The sequence below is a fragment of the Erigeron canadensis genome, chromosome 4 (assembly GCF_010389155.1).
Source record: "Erigeron canadensis isolate Cc75 chromosome 4, C_canadensis_v1, whole genome shotgun sequence".
Classification (NCBI taxonomy): Eukaryota; Viridiplantae; Streptophyta; class Magnoliopsida; order Asterales; family Asteraceae; genus Erigeron; species Erigeron canadensis.
Window position 1 is genome coordinate 30140215 of NC_057764.1, and position 21846 is coordinate 30162060.

At 33.5% G+C, this 21846-nt stretch overlaps 2 protein-coding genes and 1 long non-coding RNA gene across 3 annotated transcripts; 1 reads left to right on the plus strand and 2 right to left on the minus strand.

Moving 5' to 3' along the window:
- Positions 1 to 843: 843 nt before the first annotated feature.
- On the minus strand, positions 844 to 3727 carry LOC122595511 (protein NRT1/ PTR FAMILY 3.1-like). Its single transcript, XM_043767879.1, has 4 exons — positions 3596 to 3727; positions 3271 to 3488; positions 2449 to 3008; positions 844 to 1950 (listed from the first exon to the last, which is right to left on the minus strand). The coding sequence occupies exons 1-4, from the start codon at positions 3672 to 3674 to the stop codon at positions 1047 to 1049; spliced, it is 1761 nt and encodes a 586-aa protein (XP_043623814.1). The 5' UTR covers positions 3675 to 3727; the 3' UTR covers positions 844 to 1046.
- A 5514-nt stretch (positions 3728 to 9241) lies between these two features.
- Positions 9242 to 13496, minus strand: LOC122596607 (ubiquitin receptor RAD23d-like). Its single transcript, XM_043769219.1, has 10 exons — positions 13347 to 13496; positions 12140 to 12301; positions 11292 to 11339; positions 11099 to 11172; positions 10675 to 10909; positions 10439 to 10597; positions 10226 to 10354; positions 10017 to 10123; positions 9673 to 9751; positions 9242 to 9573 (listed from the first exon to the last, which is right to left on the minus strand). Exons 1-10 carry the CDS (start codon positions 13410 to 13412, stop codon positions 9457 to 9459), a joined length of 1176 nt encoding a protein of 391 aa, XP_043625154.1. The 5' UTR covers positions 13413 to 13496; the 3' UTR covers positions 9242 to 9456.
- On the plus strand, positions 10498 to 11608 carry LOC122596608. The gene is made up of 4 exons (XR_006323344.1): positions 10498 to 10590; positions 10695 to 11007; positions 11109 to 11212; positions 11289 to 11608. It is a non-coding gene; the product is annotated as an uncharacterized LOC122596608 (long non-coding RNA).
- Positions 13497 to 21846: the final 8350 nt, after the last annotated feature.

Below are 21846 nucleotides of genomic sequence, written 5' to 3' on the forward strand. Positions count from 1 at the left end.
TCCGACTTGTAACAGGCTCGCATCGGGCTAGACTATGCATTAGATGAAAGAGCAAACCTTAGGGGTGTTTGGTATGATGGAATGGAAAGGGGATAAAGGGAATGAGAAAGACTTCTCTTATTTGTTTGAGACGAAGAAAGAGAATGAGAAAGGAGAATCAATTTCATTCTCTCCATTTTCTACAAATTGTAGAGAATGAGTGAGAATGGAAAAAAAAAAACTTTTTTTTTTTGAAGATGTTATATGTAATAAATGTATTATTATTTAAAATTTTATTTTTATATATATTCATTCTTTGTGGGTACCAAAAAACGGAATTCATTCTCTTTTCAAATACTCATTCTCTTTCTCACTATTTCCATTCTCTATTACATTTCCATTCCTTATAATTTTCTCCCATCAAACACTCACTAAAATCTTACTGTATGTGTTTTTCATAAGTTATAGGTGAAGTGAAAGAACTTTTTTATTGTTGACTTGAAAAACGATGAAAAGTAACTTTGTTGGGTTCTTTGCGGCTGCACGAGTTGCACAAAATGACATTTTTTTTTAAGGGAATAGTATTGTATGAGATTGACTCACATCTAATGAAACCCTCTCACTTTCTATAAAATAAACAGATGGGGCCACTATTTAGTAAAAAAAAAATTTTAAAAATTAAATATAAAAAGTTTTTTTACCAAATTAAGTGTGTAACAACCTCACTTTTAATTTATTTTAAAACAAAAATTAACTTTCTAAATGTATTTGCAAAGTTATGTTTTCACTCTTGACTCTTAAATATATGACTCGAGATGCCACAGGATATACCCAAGTATTTTTTATTACATTTAACAAATACCATAAACAAATAACCACTATGCATATTTTTATTACTTGGTAATATGACAGTAGTAATATTGGATAGCATAACTTACTTACATAGTTACGTATGTCAATTCTGACTAAAATTACTTCCATACACACTTTCTAATTTCTAGTTCTTTGTATCTCTATCCAAAAGAGAATGCAAATGAACAAATGTGCATTCATCAGTAAGACCCAAATTAAACATTGGTTCCTAGCTGAATCCCATCACCTTTAACCTTAACACCATTTTCATCTACTCTTTGAGCAACCTGAACAGGCTTTAAAGTGTAGAATTTTGCACAAAACAAATAGTAAACCAAATTAACAACTTGAAGCAATGTGATCAACCAGTAAAAGTACTCCAACTTTCCCTTATTCAAATTATCATCCGGGAGCCAGTTTGACCCATCTTGACCCGCGCTAAGTTTATGCACCATGGTCACCAAAAGTGTACTAGAGTAATTTCCAGCAGCAATTGCCATCCAAAACAATGCAGTCGCGGTGCTTCTCATACTTTCAGGAGCCTGATCATAGAAAAACTCAAGGTGCCCAATTGACATAAATGCTTCAGCTATCCCATGAAGGCAATACTGAGGCACTAACCAAAAGACTGATATAGGAATAGTTTCGTGAGGGTAGTTAGTCAAGCCATGGGCAAAAGCGGCATTTTTGCGTTTTATTTCAATGAATCCAGCTACTAATGTGGCAAAAACTGATATTGCTAAGCCAATTGCCATCCTAGTTAAAAAGGTTATTCCCCGTTGTACCCCTGTGACTCTACGTGTAATGGGCACGAAAACACGGTCATAAAAGACTATTGTGGTTAGCATTGAGGTTAAGGTGAAAACTGTCATTGAGCCTGCTGGGATTTGGAAGGATTTAGTCAGACTTCTGTTCATTGTTTTGGCTTGTTGTAGGGAGAAAGTGTTTTGTTGTGCATAAGCTAAGATTAGAAAAATCCCAGAGGCCCAAATCGGGCCCATTCTTATCACTGACTTTAGTTCTTCGACCCGATGGACCGTGTTTAGCCTCCATAAGTCGGGTTTTTCTTGACCTTTTGGGAAGTCTTCTTTCGTTACAATGGCAGCCTTGTCCAGAAATCTGAAATGTATCAAGTTTTAGTTTGTCTTTTAAGAATATACAGTTTGACTTTTTTGGTCTAACAAACGTATGTTGACTTCAAATTAACTTAGACAAGTTTCATTAAATCTTGTTCAATTGTATGTTAACTGTTAAAAATACAACATATGTTACAAATGGTAATGGGTTGGTGTTTAAGTCAAAAAAATATAAACATCATTGAGTATTTTGTATGCTAATAGGTTTGACTCCAAAAGTCAAAAAGGTAGCATCAAAAATGCTTGTCAATCGGCTAATTAAAGTAACACCACAATTATTATGTGGTTCTACTTAAACACATGTGTTTTGGTTAAATTGCTAACTAAAATGGCCTAATTCAATGTCATTTTGCTGTTTTAAAAAAGGTAAAGCATTCAGAAGTGAAAACTATTATATGCAGAAACACATAAAGAAAAAATAACTTGGGCAATACTATCAAATATGATGCTTTAAAATGCTTTAATAAAAAGATGGACGTACTTCATTTGTTTAGTATGAAGAAGCTTTCCTGAAATAGAAATAGATGCATCAAGCTCTTCATTCTCATAAAGTAACTTAGCATCAGAAACCATAGGCAACTTTCTCTTTTTATAAGCTGCAACACAAACTTGTATCAACCGAGTAAACGGGCTACCCGAAGGATCCATATTGCGATACAACGGGTACCCAATAACGAACCCAATGATCGAAAAAACCATTGCTATAGATGGAACACCAAGACCCCAACCCCATCCAATATTATCTTGAATGTAAACTATAACTGTCACCGCAACTAGCATAGATGCTCCCATGCTGAAGTAATACCAGTTAAAGAATTTCCATGTGCTAGTCTTTTGTTTCTCGTCTGTTTCGTCGAATTGGTCAGCCCCAAATGCCACCACACATGGTCGTATTCCACCCGACCCGATTGATGTTAATAAAAGTGATATGTACAAGATTGCTAGTTGACTTGTAGTCGCTTCTTGGCACATTTCACCATTTATACATGGTGGTGGTCTTAACTTTGGTAATATTGCGGATAATGTCAATAATATCATTCCCTAATTTAAAAAAAAAAAAAAGGCCTAGTAAGATTTAGAATACATATAAATATATACAGTAATATTTTAACATCCCTAAGCCTTTAGCTATATATACTGGTCTAAAGTTGTCAAATTAGCTATATATACTGGTCTAAAGTTGTCAGATTAGACCAGTATATCGCTTAGGGCTTAGGGTGTAACAAATGATATTATAGCCAGGTCTCTGTCCAAAAGACAAAGACCGAGACCTTTTGATTATAATAAAGAAAGAAAAGCTTACAATTTGATAAATGGTGGAAGCAACAGTTATTGTCCAAAAACGGCCAGCATAAGAATCAGCTACGAAAGCACCAAGCAATGGAGTCAAGCTGGCAGTTCCACCAAAGTTAGTCAGAGTATTAGCGGCTTGAGTCATGGGCATATGGAGTTGTTGTGTTAAGTAGCTTATCATGTTTGTTTGGAACCCAACCACTGCCAACTTCTCTCCAATTTCATTCGCTACAAAAACAAAAATCAATGTGACATTAGAACTCAAAAACTAACATCATGAGTGAAAAACATATATTTGTTAGTATTCATGAAAAACAAGAATTTAAAATTAGTACCAAAGATGAAGGGCATAGTAATGATGCCACCCTTGTTTTTCTGGTCATGGTTTTTGTTATTGATATTCTTCTTCTCCATGGTCAATTCTTTAGTTTGGTTGTTCAAATAATGGTGATATATGAAGTTTGTTTATATATTTATATATATATATATAATAAAGAATATGCCAGACTTGCTATTTTATCTACTTGTAAAAGTTTTCTCTTGATAGAACTTGTTATGGCCGCATATAATAGGATTTGAGATTTTGAGTTAACGTACGTAGGTAGAAATGAAATGGTAAATGTTAATGATTAGATTCTAGTACAATTTGTACATCATGGGCACGTGAATGAGATTTCATTATTGTGGGTCCTAAATAGTTCAAGTCATTAGCTATCTCAAATGAATCACCTGTTGTTTAATTGCTACTATCATATTTTTATAAATCTTTTAAATTTTTACAAATTATTATAAATCCTTTAAGTTTTCTAATTTTACTTCCAACAATCATCCTTACATATATCAAAAAGTCACATACACAAAAAGTAAATCTTTAGTTTAGACAAGTTAAAGGAATGCCTTTAAATAAAAACATACATAAAAAAATCTCTAATTTTAAACAAACTTACAAAGAATATTTATAGAAAACTAAAAACTCATAAAGACATTGCATTGAAGAAGTCTTACTCAATCTCGACACAAACCATATATTTCCAATCCAAAAACATCAAACTTGATAGTATTATGTAAGAAATTCATCACTAATTAAAAGTGTGTGTGCTTTATATACATGATTGATAAGAACTAGCATGCTAATTGTGTAATGCGTCAGGACGATAAAAAATTATAATGATAGTGGCAACTGTGAGGTGTGGGAGGTGAGTGATGATCAGTGATAATATTGACAGTGTCAGTATAATCTGAGTAAGTCGAGTTCGTTTTAGTTATTGGGATACTATAGATACTTTAACTAACATGATATAAATAATATAATATGTCAGATCGAGGATTATTTTGGATCTTTCAAATTTTCAATTTAAGACATATACTAAAATTCAAAAAAATTTAACTCTTTAAAAATGTAGTAAATATATTTGATAAAGATATAGAAAAGATATGATAAATTTTTTATTTGAAAAATGTTTAACTTAAAATTAACATAAGTTTAATTATCAATAGAAAAATATTAATATTTGAAAACGTTAATAATACTAAGAGAGAGTATGGTATTAAGTAGCAAAAAGATTATTGCACTTTTGTGATATTGAGTTGTTGACTTTGTAATCAAAAATAGTTAAAATGTAAACGTATTTATAAAGTTTTAGGAGGATAAAAAAAATTTAAAACTAAAAGTTACACTGAAAAATTAGAATCAAACACATCAAAGATCTCAGTATTCCTTGCCAACAAACCAGGATATACATGCCGACAACCAAACTTCCAATGGTTGTGCGATGATTTTGACACGCTAAACGCTGGGCAAGCCGGCAGTTGGAGACGGCCAACTAAGGTAGGTAGACTAAAACATGACACCAAAAGTTTAGTGCCTATATCCAAAACCCGTACATGAGGTGCTATAGGATGTACAAAAGATTTACATTCAAAGAAGGGAATTGATAGAGGTCCACTAGGTTCGACCACACAAGGCATAGATATCAATCTAGCATTTCTTAGGCCAGACCAATCGGATATTTCTTCTTGTCACGATGATTTTATGCACCTAACTATGGATTGCAACCCTTTACTTTTTAGCTATCAAATCTAAGTATTTGAAAATAGGAGGTGACATTCATATTAAATATACTGTTACATTTTATCATATTGTACAAAATTTATATTAAAGTACAATGTACAAGTATGTTTAATGCGAGTATATGGTAAGTTAATGAAGATGTCTGATATCTTTTTATCAATTTCATTTGAAAATCGACAAAGAAATCGGGTATAAGTGCGTAAAAGGAAGGTTGTACAAGTAGTAGTGTGATTCACATCATGGCCAACATCAAAGGGTAGCATGCATCTTATTTCATTGATACTAGGCTACTAGCTATATTGGTATCATAATTTTTGATCAATTTAATATACACTACATACTTTATAATATACATACAAATATTTAATGTATAGCTTTCAGAAGTTAATCAAAACATATGATATCAGTATCATCTTTCATGTTAAACAATAAATCGTAAAATACTTATCTTGTGGTTTTCATTGGCCTAATTAATTATAGAGTTAAGGCAATATATAATGGAATTTGCTAAACGCAATAGTTAAGGTGCATTAGATAGTTGTCAGGGGTGGAGCTAGTAGGGGGACTGGAGGTGCTTAGCTCCCACCAACCATTCATATTTTTCATTGCAAAACTAGCTCATAGCCAACTAATGACAACCATTCATATTTTTCATTGCAAAGTTAGCTCATAGCCAACTAATATAAAGATTTTTTTTAAGCAAGTCACCCCAATCTATAATTGTATGATTTCTAGCCATGACAGTTCAAGTAAAATCTTTACATTTGGTCCATAAAAGTAAACCATCGCAATAAAGTTATATTTTACTAACATATTATTAAATGATTATGTCTTTCGCATTATATTGTATATAACGATCGAGAAAGAAATACGGTTGAGTCACCCTCAACGTGAAATCCTAGCTCACGCCTCTGATAGTTGTACACTTAAGATAAAATTCAGGGGGTGGGCTTTTAATATGGAAGATACAATTTTTTATGCACTTTATTAAATGCAGCCCTACGGGCTGCGTTTAACATTTTCCATATATAATTTAGACTTTAAAAAAGGGAACTTATAATGCCTAACTAAGATAATTAGGAGGTGCCTTATGCATTCGTCCTAGACTCATCCTTCGTTGAACACCATAAGGTTGGATTCGTCCTTGGACTCATCCTTGGTCACTCGTCTCCCCATGGACGAGTTGTGTAAAGTTTTTTTTTTTTTTATTTGTGAGTGTATAATAAAATAAATTGTGGGTCCAAGACTAGTCCTGAGTATAAGGTTGGTTTTAGGAGGATTAGTTCTTGGATGGTTTTTTATTGATGTAGCGCTGATTATGACTAATCCTCCTGAAGATGAGTCCATACATAAGGCACCTCCTTATGAACTTGAGTACATGACATTTATTTCCGTCGTACCAAGGAAAGTAGATTTCAGAAACAGTATTAGGCTCGACAACATTTATGAACATATAACACATCAAATCACAATATTAAGAGCTACTATCCACTTAGTATATGCCTTTGACCACGAGTTCAGAGTCCATTCCTTATTTTCAAATTCCAATTAGTGTTTGTTTAGAGTTTTTAATAACTCGCGTTATACGTATTAGGCTCGGCAACTCTTTATTTATCTTATTTTTTGAATGGCGAATTTTGTTGATCAACAACTAAAGATACAATAACCAATGAAGTTGATAAGCTATTGGTAAAAAAGTCCCTCTACGAGGGCTGAGATTTGAGGAGACACATGTTCAAGTCTAAGGAGACAAGACTTACTCCTAATATGTTGTTGTGTTTTTGAGTAGGCTATTAGCTAGGGGGGTTTTCCTCCAACTAGGAATTGGATGAGGGGGTTCTCTATCATGGACTCAATTTAGACAACATAATCTAGACTTTTTGTTATGATATTAGATCAGCACCTTCTAAAAAAACAACTAAAGGTACACAAACAAGAAAGTGTATACAGGCAGACATAAAAGGACTAAAAACTATATATCTACATGAAATGGAAGTGTATACAGGCAAACATATAAACAGAACAAAAACTATGTATCTACATGAAATGGAAGCATGGGCCTCCCATGTTAATTCCATACTCAAAACTAGGTTTTTAGTCTTAAAAAAAGCCCAATGCTTTAATGTCATGGACAATGTGAGTCGCCATTTTGTGATACCCGATATAAAGAACTTATCATTTATCGTCTTTCAAATTCAACAACCAAGCAAAACAATAGATTGAAACATTCGTTTTGCAGTTGGCCCCATGATTATGCAGCTCCAGAAGATCTGTAATCGATAATGAAAACAAAAAAAAAACAAAAACGCAAGAACCTAATAAACAAAAAACACTCTTGAAAATGTCATCTCAAAGGTACATTATATGCTACCATCAGCTAAGAAATCCAATCAAACATTGCCCCACATTTTTCTTTAAAGTTAGACGATGTGAAACGTTCATATAAGGTAGGAGGGAACGTGCCGTCTCTGAGGATTTATGGACCTCGGCCAAGAAAAAAATAATGGCCTAGAGGATTGATGCAATAACTATAATTATATAAACTAAGATATAAAAACGATGATAAATGTTATAACAGAATGGTAGGTGAGCTTTTTTTTTTGTTAAGTACTATTATTTATTTTTTTGATAATTGTTAAAATTTGTAACGGACTTAGTTAACAACATATATTTTTTTATATATATAGATAAAAAAAAAAAAAAAAGTCGGACCCCCTAAAAAATCGAACCTCGGCCGATCGTCCACTTCGTCCTATGCCTAAGCCCCCCATGGGAGGGAATACATGTCGGGTAGAGCTTTGGGTACGCGGTACCCGATCGGCAACACCACCCCCACCTATCGGGTAGGAGATTTCGGGTATCAATTCGGGCTATGTAACCGATTGTTGGGTAAGGAATTTGACCGTTGAAAAACACTTCTCCCCCTTGTTTTTGTTTTTTTTTTTTTCTTTTTTTTAACCTTCCCGTTTATATATATATATATATATATATATAATTTTTTTGCAGGTGGTTTTTTTTGAGAAGACAAGCACTTTCGAAAATTACCAAAATCAGTCCCTGTAGTTTCAGAATTTTGTAAACATGTATGTGTTATATTATAAACTTTCAATTTTAACATTTTTAGTCCCTGTAGTTATTATGTAGTGTTTATTTAAAATGTTATGTATTGTTTTTTTAAGTGTTGTGTAATGTTTATTTAAGTTTTTAATAAAATGTTTTAAGTTAGTAATATATTTATGTAGAAAAAAAATTAGAAAAAAAAATAAAATTGGGTATGATTTGAGTAAAAATTAGGTAGTTGTAAGTTAAAAGGTTTTGATTGAAGGAGAGATTGGGTACCTGTGGAGTACTCCCTCCACCCTAACATACCACGCATGCACAAACAAAACAGTAACATGGACTGAATATTGATGTGATATCCACGTGCTACGACCATCGTGGTTGTCCTTTATTATGTTGTCAATTTATTTGGACCTTTGTAGCATGGTCCATCATTTGTTAGCCTGTTAGGCTGAACAATTGACTAACTTTTAGAGCATCTTCGATTATGGTTTGTAATGGGGTTCCTATTTCAACCTCATATTTCTTGAATACACCCATTAGCTAGACAATTGTTATGGGATTCCTATTTCAACCTCTTATTCCTATAGACAAGCTAGTTGACGCATTACAACAATCGCACAACTAACAGAAATAAACTTGAATTTTAGTTGCATTTCGATTTTTTGTTCCAAGGTTCCTAAAGTATATGCACTCAGAATTAAAAAGATAGACTTTGCAAGTGCACATACGCTTCGGATTCATCAACATTCACCAACCAAAGCAGCGACGGAACTTGAATATCACTATAGGTGGGGTCAAATTTTTTCTAAATCTAATACCTATATATATCTTAAAGTTTTAAGAGGGGTACACATAAATTTTATTTTTTACTATAAAATATTAAATAATTGCTACATATATCCCAAAATTCTGGAGGGACCAAGACCCCTTTTGGTCCTACTGATCTTCCGCCACTTAACCAAAGGTGCAACGGAGTGAATAACCACAAGAAGGGGGATATAGAGAAACGAAAAGAGATGGTACGGGTTTAAAAAATTTATAATCCACCACCGATTATCAACACTAGCCTTCAAATTCATGCATGTGGTCTAGCAAGTAATTGGCAGCCAGCTCTTCATTCTTGTTGCATGCGAAAAATACTTCCAGTACTACGGCTCTGTCAAATCCCATTGCTTCTAGCTGAAAAAAAATACACAATGAACACAAATGTTAACGTTTTATACTTTGTCTACCATTAAAACTCTAGGTACAAACATAATAACGGGTGGAAGAGTTTACACGCCCAATAGCTTCACGCTCCTGAACTGTAACTGTTATTTGCAGAGGCGCACCTGCAGCGAGCTGTCCAGGTACATTCCTGATATTGAGCCCAAGATATATAGTGATTAATTAAAATAACAAGTAATATGGATCATGTTGGGTGGATGAGGAACAATATTATGCTCAAAAACTTGACGTAATATATATATAATAATAATGTGTCAAATATGTTTTTCAATAAAACGACTTAATCTTTGACAGTTTCGACCCATGAGTCCCATGTAAACATTGATATATGTGTCAAGATTGGCAACTTGTAAACAACAATTTCACAAAAAGAATTCAAAGACAGTAAAACGTACTCCCCGCCTTCAACGCGTTCATCAATCAAGCGAATGAAATCAGCTGGATGATTTTGAATGAGTCTCAACAGCTGAGGGTTTTGCTTCCCCAATTCTTGAAGCATTGTCTGTCACCCAGCAATTTATAATTAATTGATGTTTATAAGTATATGTGTACTGTGTACACACTACACGTACAAAACAACTAAAACTAATAGGGTATAGGTTACCTGTAAAAGCGGTGGATTAGCTTGCACCATCGCTCGAAAAGCTTGAAATTGTGGATTATTGCGCAGGAAATCCAGGTTGCCTCCTGCACCAGCACCCGCCGGAGCATTTGCACCCACGCCAGGAAGACCCTGTTATCCCAATATTGAATCATTCAACTTGTTCCATGTTATGAATATATATATATATCATATATAGGCATCTAACAGACGTACCTGAGGAAAGAGGTTCAAGGGATTTGCATTTGGTCCATTTAAAGGAGCAGCTGCAGCTTGTGTGGCTTGTGGTGGCTGAACCACAGGGTTCACAGCTTGCGGACCTGCCACTGGTGGAGCTGCAACAAGAGGAGGAGGTTCAGCTGCCTCAGGTATGCCCTATCATAGCGTAGAGAATAATCACACATTAGTTGTCTGTATATTAATTTAAATTGAGGGGACGTTAAAGCACTTACAGAATATAGATATTCAACAGCTCTTTCTGGATTGTTAAAAGCAGCACGTAGAGCACGTATAACTGTGTTCCTGTCCCATGTACCTCCACCCATATCAAGAATCTGCTGAATTGCACCCTCCAGATTGGTCCCTGCAACCAGATGTGATGCTGCTTGCCCATAAACATCCCCAGACAGGGCATCCAAAGTAGACGTTGGCGCTGATACTGGAGTTGATTGAGGAACTGATGCAGCCCTGCATGACAGAGCACACGTTGGGATTATGTATTTCACCTATTGAAATTGAAACCAAGATCAAGATCCAAATAGGCTTGGCTTTGTTTGTGGCAAAAGGTAAATATCCGGCAACCCAAACAGGCCTTATTGATGAATAATTGAATAGAAATAGTTATTGCATATATAACAAAAAACAGCTTACGCTTACGGTGTCACAGTTGCAGGAGTTGACAGGGTTGCTGCAACAGGAATGGCAGGAGAAGCGGCACTCGTCTGAGGCGCCTGGATTCAACACAACATATTTAACAATATCCATAAACAAGTAATATAACTTTCATGACCATATTTTTTAACCAACAATGAAAGATTGAGAACCTAATTACTAAATCATAAAACAGTACCTTTGAGGCAGCAACTGCAGTTGAAGTTCCAGCAGGGGAGCTCTTGCTCTGCGAGGAATTAAATAAAATAGCAAATGAAAAACTATTTACATTATTAGTAGTTCTGCAAGTTCACTTGAAAGCTAACCATGGTGATTTCTACAACAGTTCTTTGAAAGTACCCATTCACGGGTGGCTAAGTCCCGTTTAGAAATTTGGTACCCCTGATATTGTCTTTAAATAACTAATTGTATCACAACAATGTAAGATAAAAATTTTAGTTACAGTTTTGTGATTGACAGTTAAAATCGGGCTGCTTATGTGTCCGTTTAGTTTCACTATATCCCTGCTTAGACAATTAAGCACAAAATCTCACGATCGACCCACTTCACTTAACGCTTTAAGAAAACTGTTTTATAGTTTTGTATACAATGAAACTCGGTGTTTCAAGAATCCATGAAACAATAAAATGATTAATTCATCATATGTGCCGGCATACAATCATTAATATAAGTTTCAACTAATTTTATCAAGCTTTAATCTTAGGGGTTTTCCAATCCCCATAAGCTAGTTGTATCAATGTTATAACGATACAATGAAATTGATCATTTAACACTAATTGTATCAACAAGCTCGTTGTATCAATGTCATAACTCACAATGATACAATGAAATTGACCATTTGAAAACTATTACAACAAAACATTAAAGTCAATCATCTAAAAACTGACTGTATAAAGTATCAACATAATCTAGCATCAGATTAACTCACATTCTAAATTAGAAGCCGTTAAGATCACCTTCAAGGCTTCAATTCTAAAAAATTAAAATAACCGCGTAAACAAAACAGTAAAGCATTAAACTCATTACCTTGGATAACATGACAACGATAAAACTATTTTCAGCAACTTTATTTTCCTCCAAAGTAGTCCCATCTTTCAACACTTTACCCTGATGAATAAGCATCTGTTGCGCGGCAGGATAAACATCTGATCCCTGAACCGCCTCTATATTTTTCTTCACATCACTAACCTACATTTGCAGCAATCATTCGCTTAACCAACACACAGTTCATTTTTACCCAATTACTTGAAAACTAATATAAAACACACCGTACATATACATAGCGTTTGTTTATAACTTGTATATTTAGGATTAGGCGTAGTTATGGAATTAATTGAACTGCAATTACTGTAACTTCTTATTATTATGTTATATATATACAACTAGGATAGAGATCAAAAGAGAATGTGGCTTAAGGAGAGAAGGTTCATTTTTGATATTTGTTAGCTTTTTTTTTTCTTTTTTCAATTTTTTCATTATAACTTTAACTAAAGCCATTTCAAAAAAACTTTAAATAATATTTAAAACAATAAATTTTTACCAAAGGGCGTCGCCCGTAAGCTATAGACAAAGTCTGTTAGTCTATGGCGGAGCCATGACGTCTAAGGGCAGAAACTGTTAGGTAGATCACCCCATCACCAATCACTCCCACCAGCTACCCTTATTAATGAAGCTGATACCGTATCCTTATCTGTATAGCTCATTGACTCGGATTATAAAATTTTTATTTTTATTTTATCTTAATTTTTTTGGGAATGAGTCATTTAAAAAAAGAATGGAAAAAATAAAAAGGGAACAACTAAAATCCAAAAAAACAAGCTAAAAAAAAAAATCAAAAACTAACATTCTAACTTCTCTCCTTAAAACCTTTTTTCGAGTTCCCTACCATATACAACTATTTGTATGTATATATGGTTATATAATTATAATGATATATATATATATACATATACATATATGGGGTATGCATATATGTAAAATTGTACAAACACATTAATTATATATCTATGTATTTATTGTGTGTGTGTATATAATTATAAATAAACATTTTAGTAATTGCAGCTGCATTAATACCATATAACTACATGTACATTGTTCAATCCTGAATATACAAGCTCTAAATCCTAAATTGAAACAATATAAATTGCGATTAATTAAAAAAAAAAAACTAAAAATATAAACAGAATACATATAATAACAATTGAAAATCAATATATAGGAATGAAAATGGTACCGTATCGTCAGGTTTGACTTCAATTTCAAAGTGAGTTCCCTTCAGTGTTTTCACAAAAATTTTCATTTCTGTAGTAAAATGCTGATAATTCGATCCGAAACGGTGTCGTTTAGGCTGAGAAAATGATTGAAAATTTGAAGAATAAGAAGAAGAATGTGAATTAAAACCTGGTGTCTGTATAGTGTGTTTGATATAAGTTGGCAAAAGTGGAGTAGTTGTCACGCGCTAAGGGTTTTGCGTGCAAGACACGCGGTTGGGGTTTTGGGATTGGTGAGAGCGCGTGGAGGGATAGGTGTGTGGGGGTGAGAATGGGAATGACCTATATTTTTGTGTTTTGTAATTCAGTCATGTTTATCTTGCTGTTGAGTGGATATGGATTTCGATGGCCCACGCGCCGCTGTAGAAGTGGGCTGGGTTTGGTTATTTCTTCTGGTTTAGGCCCATATGAGCTATGTTGAGTTCAGGCTATGGTTCAGGCCCCTAAACCGTGAGATGCAATTGTTTGAGGCGATGGCGGCTAGAGGTGCTAGAAAAAACCGATTAATCGAACCGAACCGATTTATAACCGGTAATCGGAATAGTAAAAACCGATTATAATTTACCAGAAACCGTGAGTTACTAACCGATTACTCTTTTCAAAACCAGAACCGATTATTAACCGGTTAACCTATGACCGGTTAATTATTCCAAATAATATCCGGTTACTGATATGTAGGTGATGGCGGCTGTGAGTAATGTGTTACTGATATAGAGGTAATTGATGTAAAAAATGTGTAATGTAGTTTGTTTTTATTTAACTGCGATGAGAATTTTAACACCTCGGCCGAGCAAAGAAAATTATGCCCTTAACTTTAACCGAATTCAATATATAAATAACTTTTTTTATAAACGATAATTAGCATTACAATAGAAAATTATATGCATAATAAGATCATAATTTTAAAATTACATACCACAGTAGTTACTTATTTACCCGATGATCCGTGAAGCTCTCCTAGCATTCTTCATAGCAAATTAGTTAATTAGTTCTTCACAATTTATGTTCTCTATGATTTCGTTCTTAATAACTATCATGACCAATCCACCAAGTCTTTCTTGACACATTCTTGATCGAAAATAAGATTTCAATAACTTTTAACACATCTTTTAACATATTATACATTATATATATATAAATTTCAAAAACTTATGCCCCTTTATTTATGCCCCGGCCGGGAATCGGGTTTGCACACCCTTTAGACCTCCCATGCGCCATAGTATGTGGAGCTCGAACTATACATACCTGAGATGAAACCCACGACTCTCGACCCCCCTGCCCCTAATAATCCACTCCTACAAACGTAGGAAGTGAGATTCGAATCCTGATAGATTTTTCAAAGTCTTAGACCTTACCAATAGACCACCAACCTAGTGTCCATTAAAATTGTGCTTACTAAAAACATTATTATTAATTAAAAAGTAAGTTTGGTGGATGTAAATATTAAGTTTAGTTGAGTTGGATAAATGGAAGAGAAAAATTAATTTTATAATAAATAGTATTAGTGGGTTGGGTTTTGAATATAGATAGTCAAAAATGGTATTGTAAATGGATTAAGATCCTCTAAAGTTATTATTAACTTCATAGGTGAAGTTGAGAAAATCTTGACCTTTGGATTAAAATCAAAGGTTAAAAATCAAAGTTGATATTTGAATCTTGACCCTTAATTTTAATCCAAAGATTAAAATCATCAACTTTACCTATAAAGTTAATAATAACTTTAGAAGATCTCAATCCATTAGACCATTTGTAACCGTTCACCTTTTCACCTACACTTTTTCATGTCACCTCAGCATCACCTTCTCATTTCTTTCCCTTTCCACTTTTCCCTTTAATCATTCACCTATCATTTGGTCCCCACTTTTATTTTATACCTTACAATGTAGCCAATCAAAATAAAACAAAATAACACAAATAATTAGATAAATTAAAGTGGACCCACATCAATCCTTTCACCTAGGCTAAACCATTCACCTATCTCCCCTTCTCCTATCACTTATATGCCTTAACAATTCACCTATCTATTATTTCCATTCACCTATATTGTACACCTTCCTTTAAGAATGGTCTTATAAATATAGATGTAGGTGTTTGGTTAAAGTCAAAAACGTGTAGGGTGTACAGATGGTAAAATGTCATATTACGCGTGTAGACGTCTAACATCATGAAAATAAATTTCATTTACCACTAAAGAAAAATGTATTTTTTAATATACCTTTTTTTAACAATAGTAAAGCTACAACTTTATGAAGTACTATATACTCTATAACTTATCAATTATTTTTTATATCCCATTGTGATTTTGCTCTTATGTATAATGAGTTTACTGTTAAGCTGCAAAAGATGAATAAACATCTCAGATAAAAAAAGCTTACAGAAGAAAAAAAATCAATTATCTGACATCATTTGTCAAAAAAACTTAGAAATACTAAAAATCACAATAACGGATTATAGTCCGATTGAACTTATGATATTGGACTCACCATTTTATATGTTTATATTATTATATATCATCATTTGAAATTTCTCTCCCAAGTCCTAGCAAGTAGCAACTGAGTTATGAAATTTGCCTTTCCAAAAAAAAAGCAACTGAGTTCTTTGTAAAGTGATTGATTTTCGAGGCCATGCAATTTATGATATAAAATCTTTTGCATCTAAATTTCAAACAAATAGCCATATAACTCAACTGACTTCTCACCTTTGCCATGATCACTTTCAGTTTTTCAAATTATCATAAATTATATATAATAATATAAGTAATTTACGCACATTACTGATGAGGATATCAACATCAAAACACAAAATAATTAACTTAACCTTACAAGTAAGTAAGAAAAGTTGGAACAACAAAAAATAAGAAAAGTTTCTAAAAAAAGATGTTAGCATATATTTTTACATTTGCTAAACTACACTAATATAATCTACAAAAATGGTAGATCGATCGGTCGACTAATTAAAGATATTAAAGTGATTAAAATCAACAACATACATATACTGATATATATAGTCCAGAGTACACAATTTGTTAATAAGCTAGCTAGGAACCTAGGATTACCATACAATTGATGAAGACTCTAGAAATTATTAAACATCTAATTAATTAACGATCGACTTAACATGACCTAATTTTAATTTGATCAGTTTACCGGGTCAGCGTTAAGATCGATATTCTTAGGTCTCGTCTCTTCGGTGCCACCATCTTCTACTTGGCTAAAGTCTTCCAACTCGAAAACCGGGTCTCTTGAACCAGAACCCGTGGCTTTTACACAATTATCATCATCACCAGCTAATTTCTTTTGAAGATGATTAAACCCGGTTTGTAACCGCTTTAAAATAGCGAAAAATTCTTTTAACTCGGCATCATCAGCAGGCAATTCATCTTTCTCGTCCTTTATTTTTTTGCTTGAAGAAATTATTTTACTGTCTTTTCTTACCTCATCTGGCTTTTTTCTCTTCAATCCTTCCATGGAATTTTGATAACGACGTCGTGATCTTGGTTGCCGGCTAAGAAATTTGACTATTATTATTATAGATATATTTGTTGATCGAGAATGATTCGTTATGATCGAAGGTTATAGGAAATGGGCAAAAGTGGTGGCATCATATAGGTAGAAATTTATGACGTATTGCATATCCCCGTGGCATGACGTCAGGCGGTGGAGTTAGTCTAAAGAAAAGAATCTTTTTTTGGTCTCTGTCTTTTTAAGAAAAAATTATTTTAACAGAAAGCTAATACAGTACAATACTTCGTGTGTGACGCTTTAATGGCTAAGATTACGCGGATACTGACCCGACCCGTGTCCCATGAAGCCTCACCCGTCTGAAAGCTCACTAATGCGGTTGCCTTAGAAATTGAACTGGTAACAAAGCCCGACCACTCTTCCTTCAATAAACATTATATCAAAGAACTAATAATATTCATCGACTTAAACCTTGGTTATTAATGGATTATATTTGTCATGTAGGATAGAGGTCGTTCATAGCCCGCTTTTTTAAAGAATACAAGAATTAATATTAACTCTCGATTTTGACATATTACTTCCATTTAAGTCATCTGAAATTTCTTATTCAAAAATAGTATATTGATTATTTATGTAAAGACTTTTATAATTCCGTCATCTTTCATTATAAAGGTTATTCGACATCTTTCATCTAAACAGGCAATATAGTTGAATGCTAGCTAGTTGACTTTTACAATCGTCCATGCACATAGTGCGATTTTCATTTTTTCATGTGTGAATTTGTTTATTTACACAAATCCTTCTTTTCACATATGCAACTACATTCAATAATTATGTCGTACACATGTGTAAATGTTATTGCCAAATGCGAAAAATTAAATCCCTTTCCCTTAGGTTAGAGGTCAAATTTTTCCCCTCGCCCTCTAAGATTAGGATTCATAATTATGGTTATAAAAATACTCAAATACAAAGTTTTAACTTTTAATGTTTAGAGTTTAAAGTTTTAGGTAGCCTTTCACTTTTTAAAAAAGTTGAGTAAATGACAACTAAATAACTAATGATTGGTTGTCATTTTTTATATTTCAAATTCTAATTTTAAAAATAGACAATGAAGGCTAGATCAACTGATTGGAGTCATCCCTAGTTTTATCTCATGTTATAGGTTCGACTCTTTAGAGTGATATGTCTTGGGGTTTTTCCTTTAAATCACTTGTACCAGCTTATAGTATCACAACATCAAATTTCTATATAATTTGTTATTTTCAAGTGTAGTTGTTGAAAGATACCCATAGAGTATTAATTTTCTCAAAAGGTCATATTATAATTTTACTTTATGGGCTTGGACAAATTGTCCTCGCCTCATTACTTTATTGGATTTCTCTTATTATGTATCTTGGTCAACATGTCAAGGAAAATTATTACTTTATTAGATTAATATTAATTAATGACTCAAAATAATATATATAATATAAGTATAAATATAAAGTTTTAATATATCAAATGATCAATTCCCTTGAGGAGCATATGGGAAGTGCTTTCCTATGCGGAAGCGCACAGGGTGTTTTACGGCTTAGCCGGTTTCCACTTGGAACGGTTAGTAGGACTTCTCACAACCTGTCATGCCCGTATGAATTAATTGTGTTTGTGAAGGTTCGATCACTCTTGAACAATAAAGAGGCATGCCGCTGAGTCCAACTCTATTGTCGTTCAAAAAAACAATGGTTAATCATACTAGGGGATAAAAAGTAGTGAAAAACAAGCTTGACATGGATAGCCAAGGCAGGAAGATTTTTTTCTTTTTTTAAACGGCAGAAAATTATTTATTAATATAAATATAAGGACAACTTAGCAAGGTACTAATTGCCCGAAAGTACATTTACACAAACAATCTAAAGATATCAACAATCGAAATAACAAAAACTCATTAGACCACCAATAATGGATTTTTGATTCACTCGTCCCAGGATAGGATTTCTTCTTCTGTCTGTGTCTGTACCAATGATAAGATGTACTGATGATCAAATCCGTTAGTAGGTTCGCCCTCTTTTTATAAGATTAAAATACAATCTCATTTCTAAACTTCCACAACTACCACCAGGTAACAAAAACAACGGTTTCAATGACAGCCCTTTTAGAAGAATTTAGGTGGAGCTGATCAATTGCTTCCAAAAGCTCAAAAGGGGGAAGGTGGAATGGCATAATAATGTCAAGCCATTTTGATATCGCGGTCCAAGTTACTTTAACAAGATTACACGTAGTAAAAGTGTGATGTGTGTTCTCAACCCCTATGAAGCAAAGAGGACAAATGATATATATATGGTTAATACCACGAAACCACAAGTTAAAGCGAGTAGGTAACCTGTCTTTGAGCAATCTCCACACATGAATGTTGACAACCTGTCTTTGAGCCAAGGCAGGAAGATTGCATTTGTAAAAAGAATCAAATAACTATGGAAAACAATTACGATGTTATATGTAGTTTTTTTAATCACAAAATCTATCATGAGTACGTACATAACTACCTATTATTAGAAAAATAAAAAATATACTGTGAAACTTTTATTTAGGACAATAAAAAAATTACATTCAGTCTAAGCAACTTGATATGTATAATAGGGTTTGGTTTGTCCAATTTTGCACGACAGGGGGATTATTCACAACCAAAAAATTGTAAGCAACTCTTGACCTCGATCTTGATGTGATAAACAATTCGAGTAATACACAATCTCGTTATATGACAAGGTTTATTAGAGGTATCCGAAGGTACATAAGTTGCTTTCAAATAGACTTATAACGATTGACTAACAATAATTACAATAAGATATAATAATTGAGTGGATCAAATGGTTGAAACTTTTGTCTTTAGAGACAAAGGTCAAAGATTTAATCTTCATGTCAGCAAGGCCGGGGTCTTTTTCTACCTTTAGTAGAACCTGGAAGAAGCCACTCTAGAAGCACAATTGTCTACATCTTAACCCCTAGACACAGTCGAAGACGGTATTGGGATCCAACTCCGTTGAATACGACATTGGGTGCTACTCTTTAAGGGTTTAAGATTAGGAAAAAGTATTATGTCTCAGAAGTGTATCAATATATCAAGGTATAATGAACACAGACAATTATAGAGAGGGGTGAATACAACTAAACTTTTTCCTTAACTAACTTATGAAAAGTAGTTTTAACGACTCAAATAATAATATAAGCAATGTAGATAATATAAATCAATAAAACAGTAAAGCAGTAAATAAACATTCTTGAACACAGATTGTGGTTTTCAAATGTAATCTTTTATTAAGATAAAATTTGTACAAAGAATTACAGGGTTGTTGCGGAATAAAGATAACCTACAAATATCTAAACAACCCTTGAAATGACAAACAACAATCAGAAAAGTTCTCGCTTAAAAGAAGCAGCCCAAGCTGACTTCTCACAGACTAAGCTGTGTGTAAGAGCAGAGAAAACTTTGTGTGAAAAATGATTCAAAGGAATGTCACACATATGCATACAAGGAATGTGGCTTTTATAAGCAAAAACCATTCTTCTCTTGGTATCCAATTAAGCCACGTATTTTTCTTCTGTTGGACGATCAAAGGAATATTGTATCGTGCCTTCATCGTAGTTGTGGTCCCCTAAACCTGCAGCACGTCATTTTGATCCTCCAATAAGAATATGGACACGCATATATATTTCTGTCACCAACCTAGATTCCAGGAACCTTCCTGGTCACGTCATTTGTCCTTAGCAACAAATCTAGGTTGTTATCTTCACTTGATTGTCAGACACAGATATATTGCTCGTTTGTTAAGAGCAAATCTGTTTAAGTGTTTCCAAGCTGACTGCTAATTTCAAGCTGCCTTCCACTAACAACTTGATATTCTATCTTCAATCCTTCTCTTCGACTTGGATTGAATGCTATAACAATTTGATGCAACTTGAACAACACTTGCTTCCATAAGATAAACAATTACAAAGTATGAAGCATAATCTGGGTCAGTTACAGATCGTAAGTTGTGTCAGCTCAGTCTGACCCAGATCAGGTTACAAGAACCAAAAGATTTCTAAGTGTTTATACATCAGATTTGTCATCATTAAATTTATAAATAACATTGGGACTCAACAAAAAGACTTGGTTAAATCTACGTGTCAGATTCTTAAGGTTTTAAGTTAATTTTTAGACAAATAATTTAAGTTGATATAACAAATTCTTACACACTTAATTAAAGTGTATGCCTGAGCATTGTTTCACACTTAAAGATGTATATGCTTAGAAAATTTGTATACACTTTAAACTGTGTATTAATTTTTTACGGTCGATTTTTTCACACAAGGCTGAAATGCGAAGAAAATAAATCTAGAGAAAATTACATTTTTGGTCTCTCAAGTTGACATGAAGTTGGTCAATTTTTTTTCACTCTACGACTACAGTCGTCTATTAGGTTCGTTAAATGAGGGGCAAATTCATCATTTCACCATAATCCTTTCTTCACTCTCTTCCTCACTCAAACATAAACCCAGATCACGGTGGCCGAAAATTTGAAAATCACGCCGGAAAAGATAAAATCTAAATTTATCTCTTGTTTCTTCGAATCAAAACACAAAACATGTTGGAATCAAATCAGGAATCAATTGCGCACAAACCCTGGCCAAAATAAATCCTATCTAGACTTCTCTGGAAAAACTTGACTTGCCGAAAAATTGTAATTGTCGAAAAGAAAGACAATACAAAGCAATTGCATTTCGAATTAAACCAACTCTAGCCAAACCGATTCTGATCCAAGCAATTCTGAATCCAAACCCTTGTTTCCGATCTCAAATGTGTGTGTGTTGAGTGTTTGTTCTCGTGTGTTTCTGAGTTTATGTGCGCATCGAGTATGTGTTTGTGTGTGTTTCTAGTGTGTGTGTGTGTGTGTGTGTGTGTGCTCGGTGTGTGTTCCAGCCACCGTGATCTGGGTTTATGTTTGAGTGAGGAAGAAGAAGAAGAAGAAGAAGGAATCATGGTGAA

Excerpts from the sequence above, each read along its gene's own strand:
- LOC122596607 (XM_043769219.1), bottom strand. The coding sequence starts at position 13,412 with ATGAAAATTTTTGTGAAAACACTGAAGGGAACTCACTTTGAAATTGAA. Across the intron at positions 10,910-11,098 it reads ACTCCTGCAACTGTGACACC|GGCTGCATCAGTTCCTCAAT; the intron begins GTAAGCGTAAGC and ends TCTGTCATGCAG. Across the intron at positions 9,574-9,672 it reads AGCGTGAAGCTATTGGGCGT|CTAGAAGCAATGGGATTTGA; the intron begins GTAAACTCTTCC and ends ATTTTTTTTCAG.
- LOC122595511 (XM_043767879.1), bottom strand. The coding sequence starts at position 3,674 with ATGGAGAAGAAGAATATCAATAACAAAAACCATGACCAGAAAAACAAG. Across the intron at positions 3,489-3,595 it reads TACTATGCCCTTCATCTTTG|CGAATGAAATTGGAGAGAAG; the intron begins GTACTAATTTTA and ends TTGTTTTTGTAG. Across the intron at positions 1,951-2,448 it reads CTTCATACTAAACAAATGAA|ATTTCTGGACAAGGCTGCCA; the intron begins GTACGTCCATCT and ends GATACATTTCAG.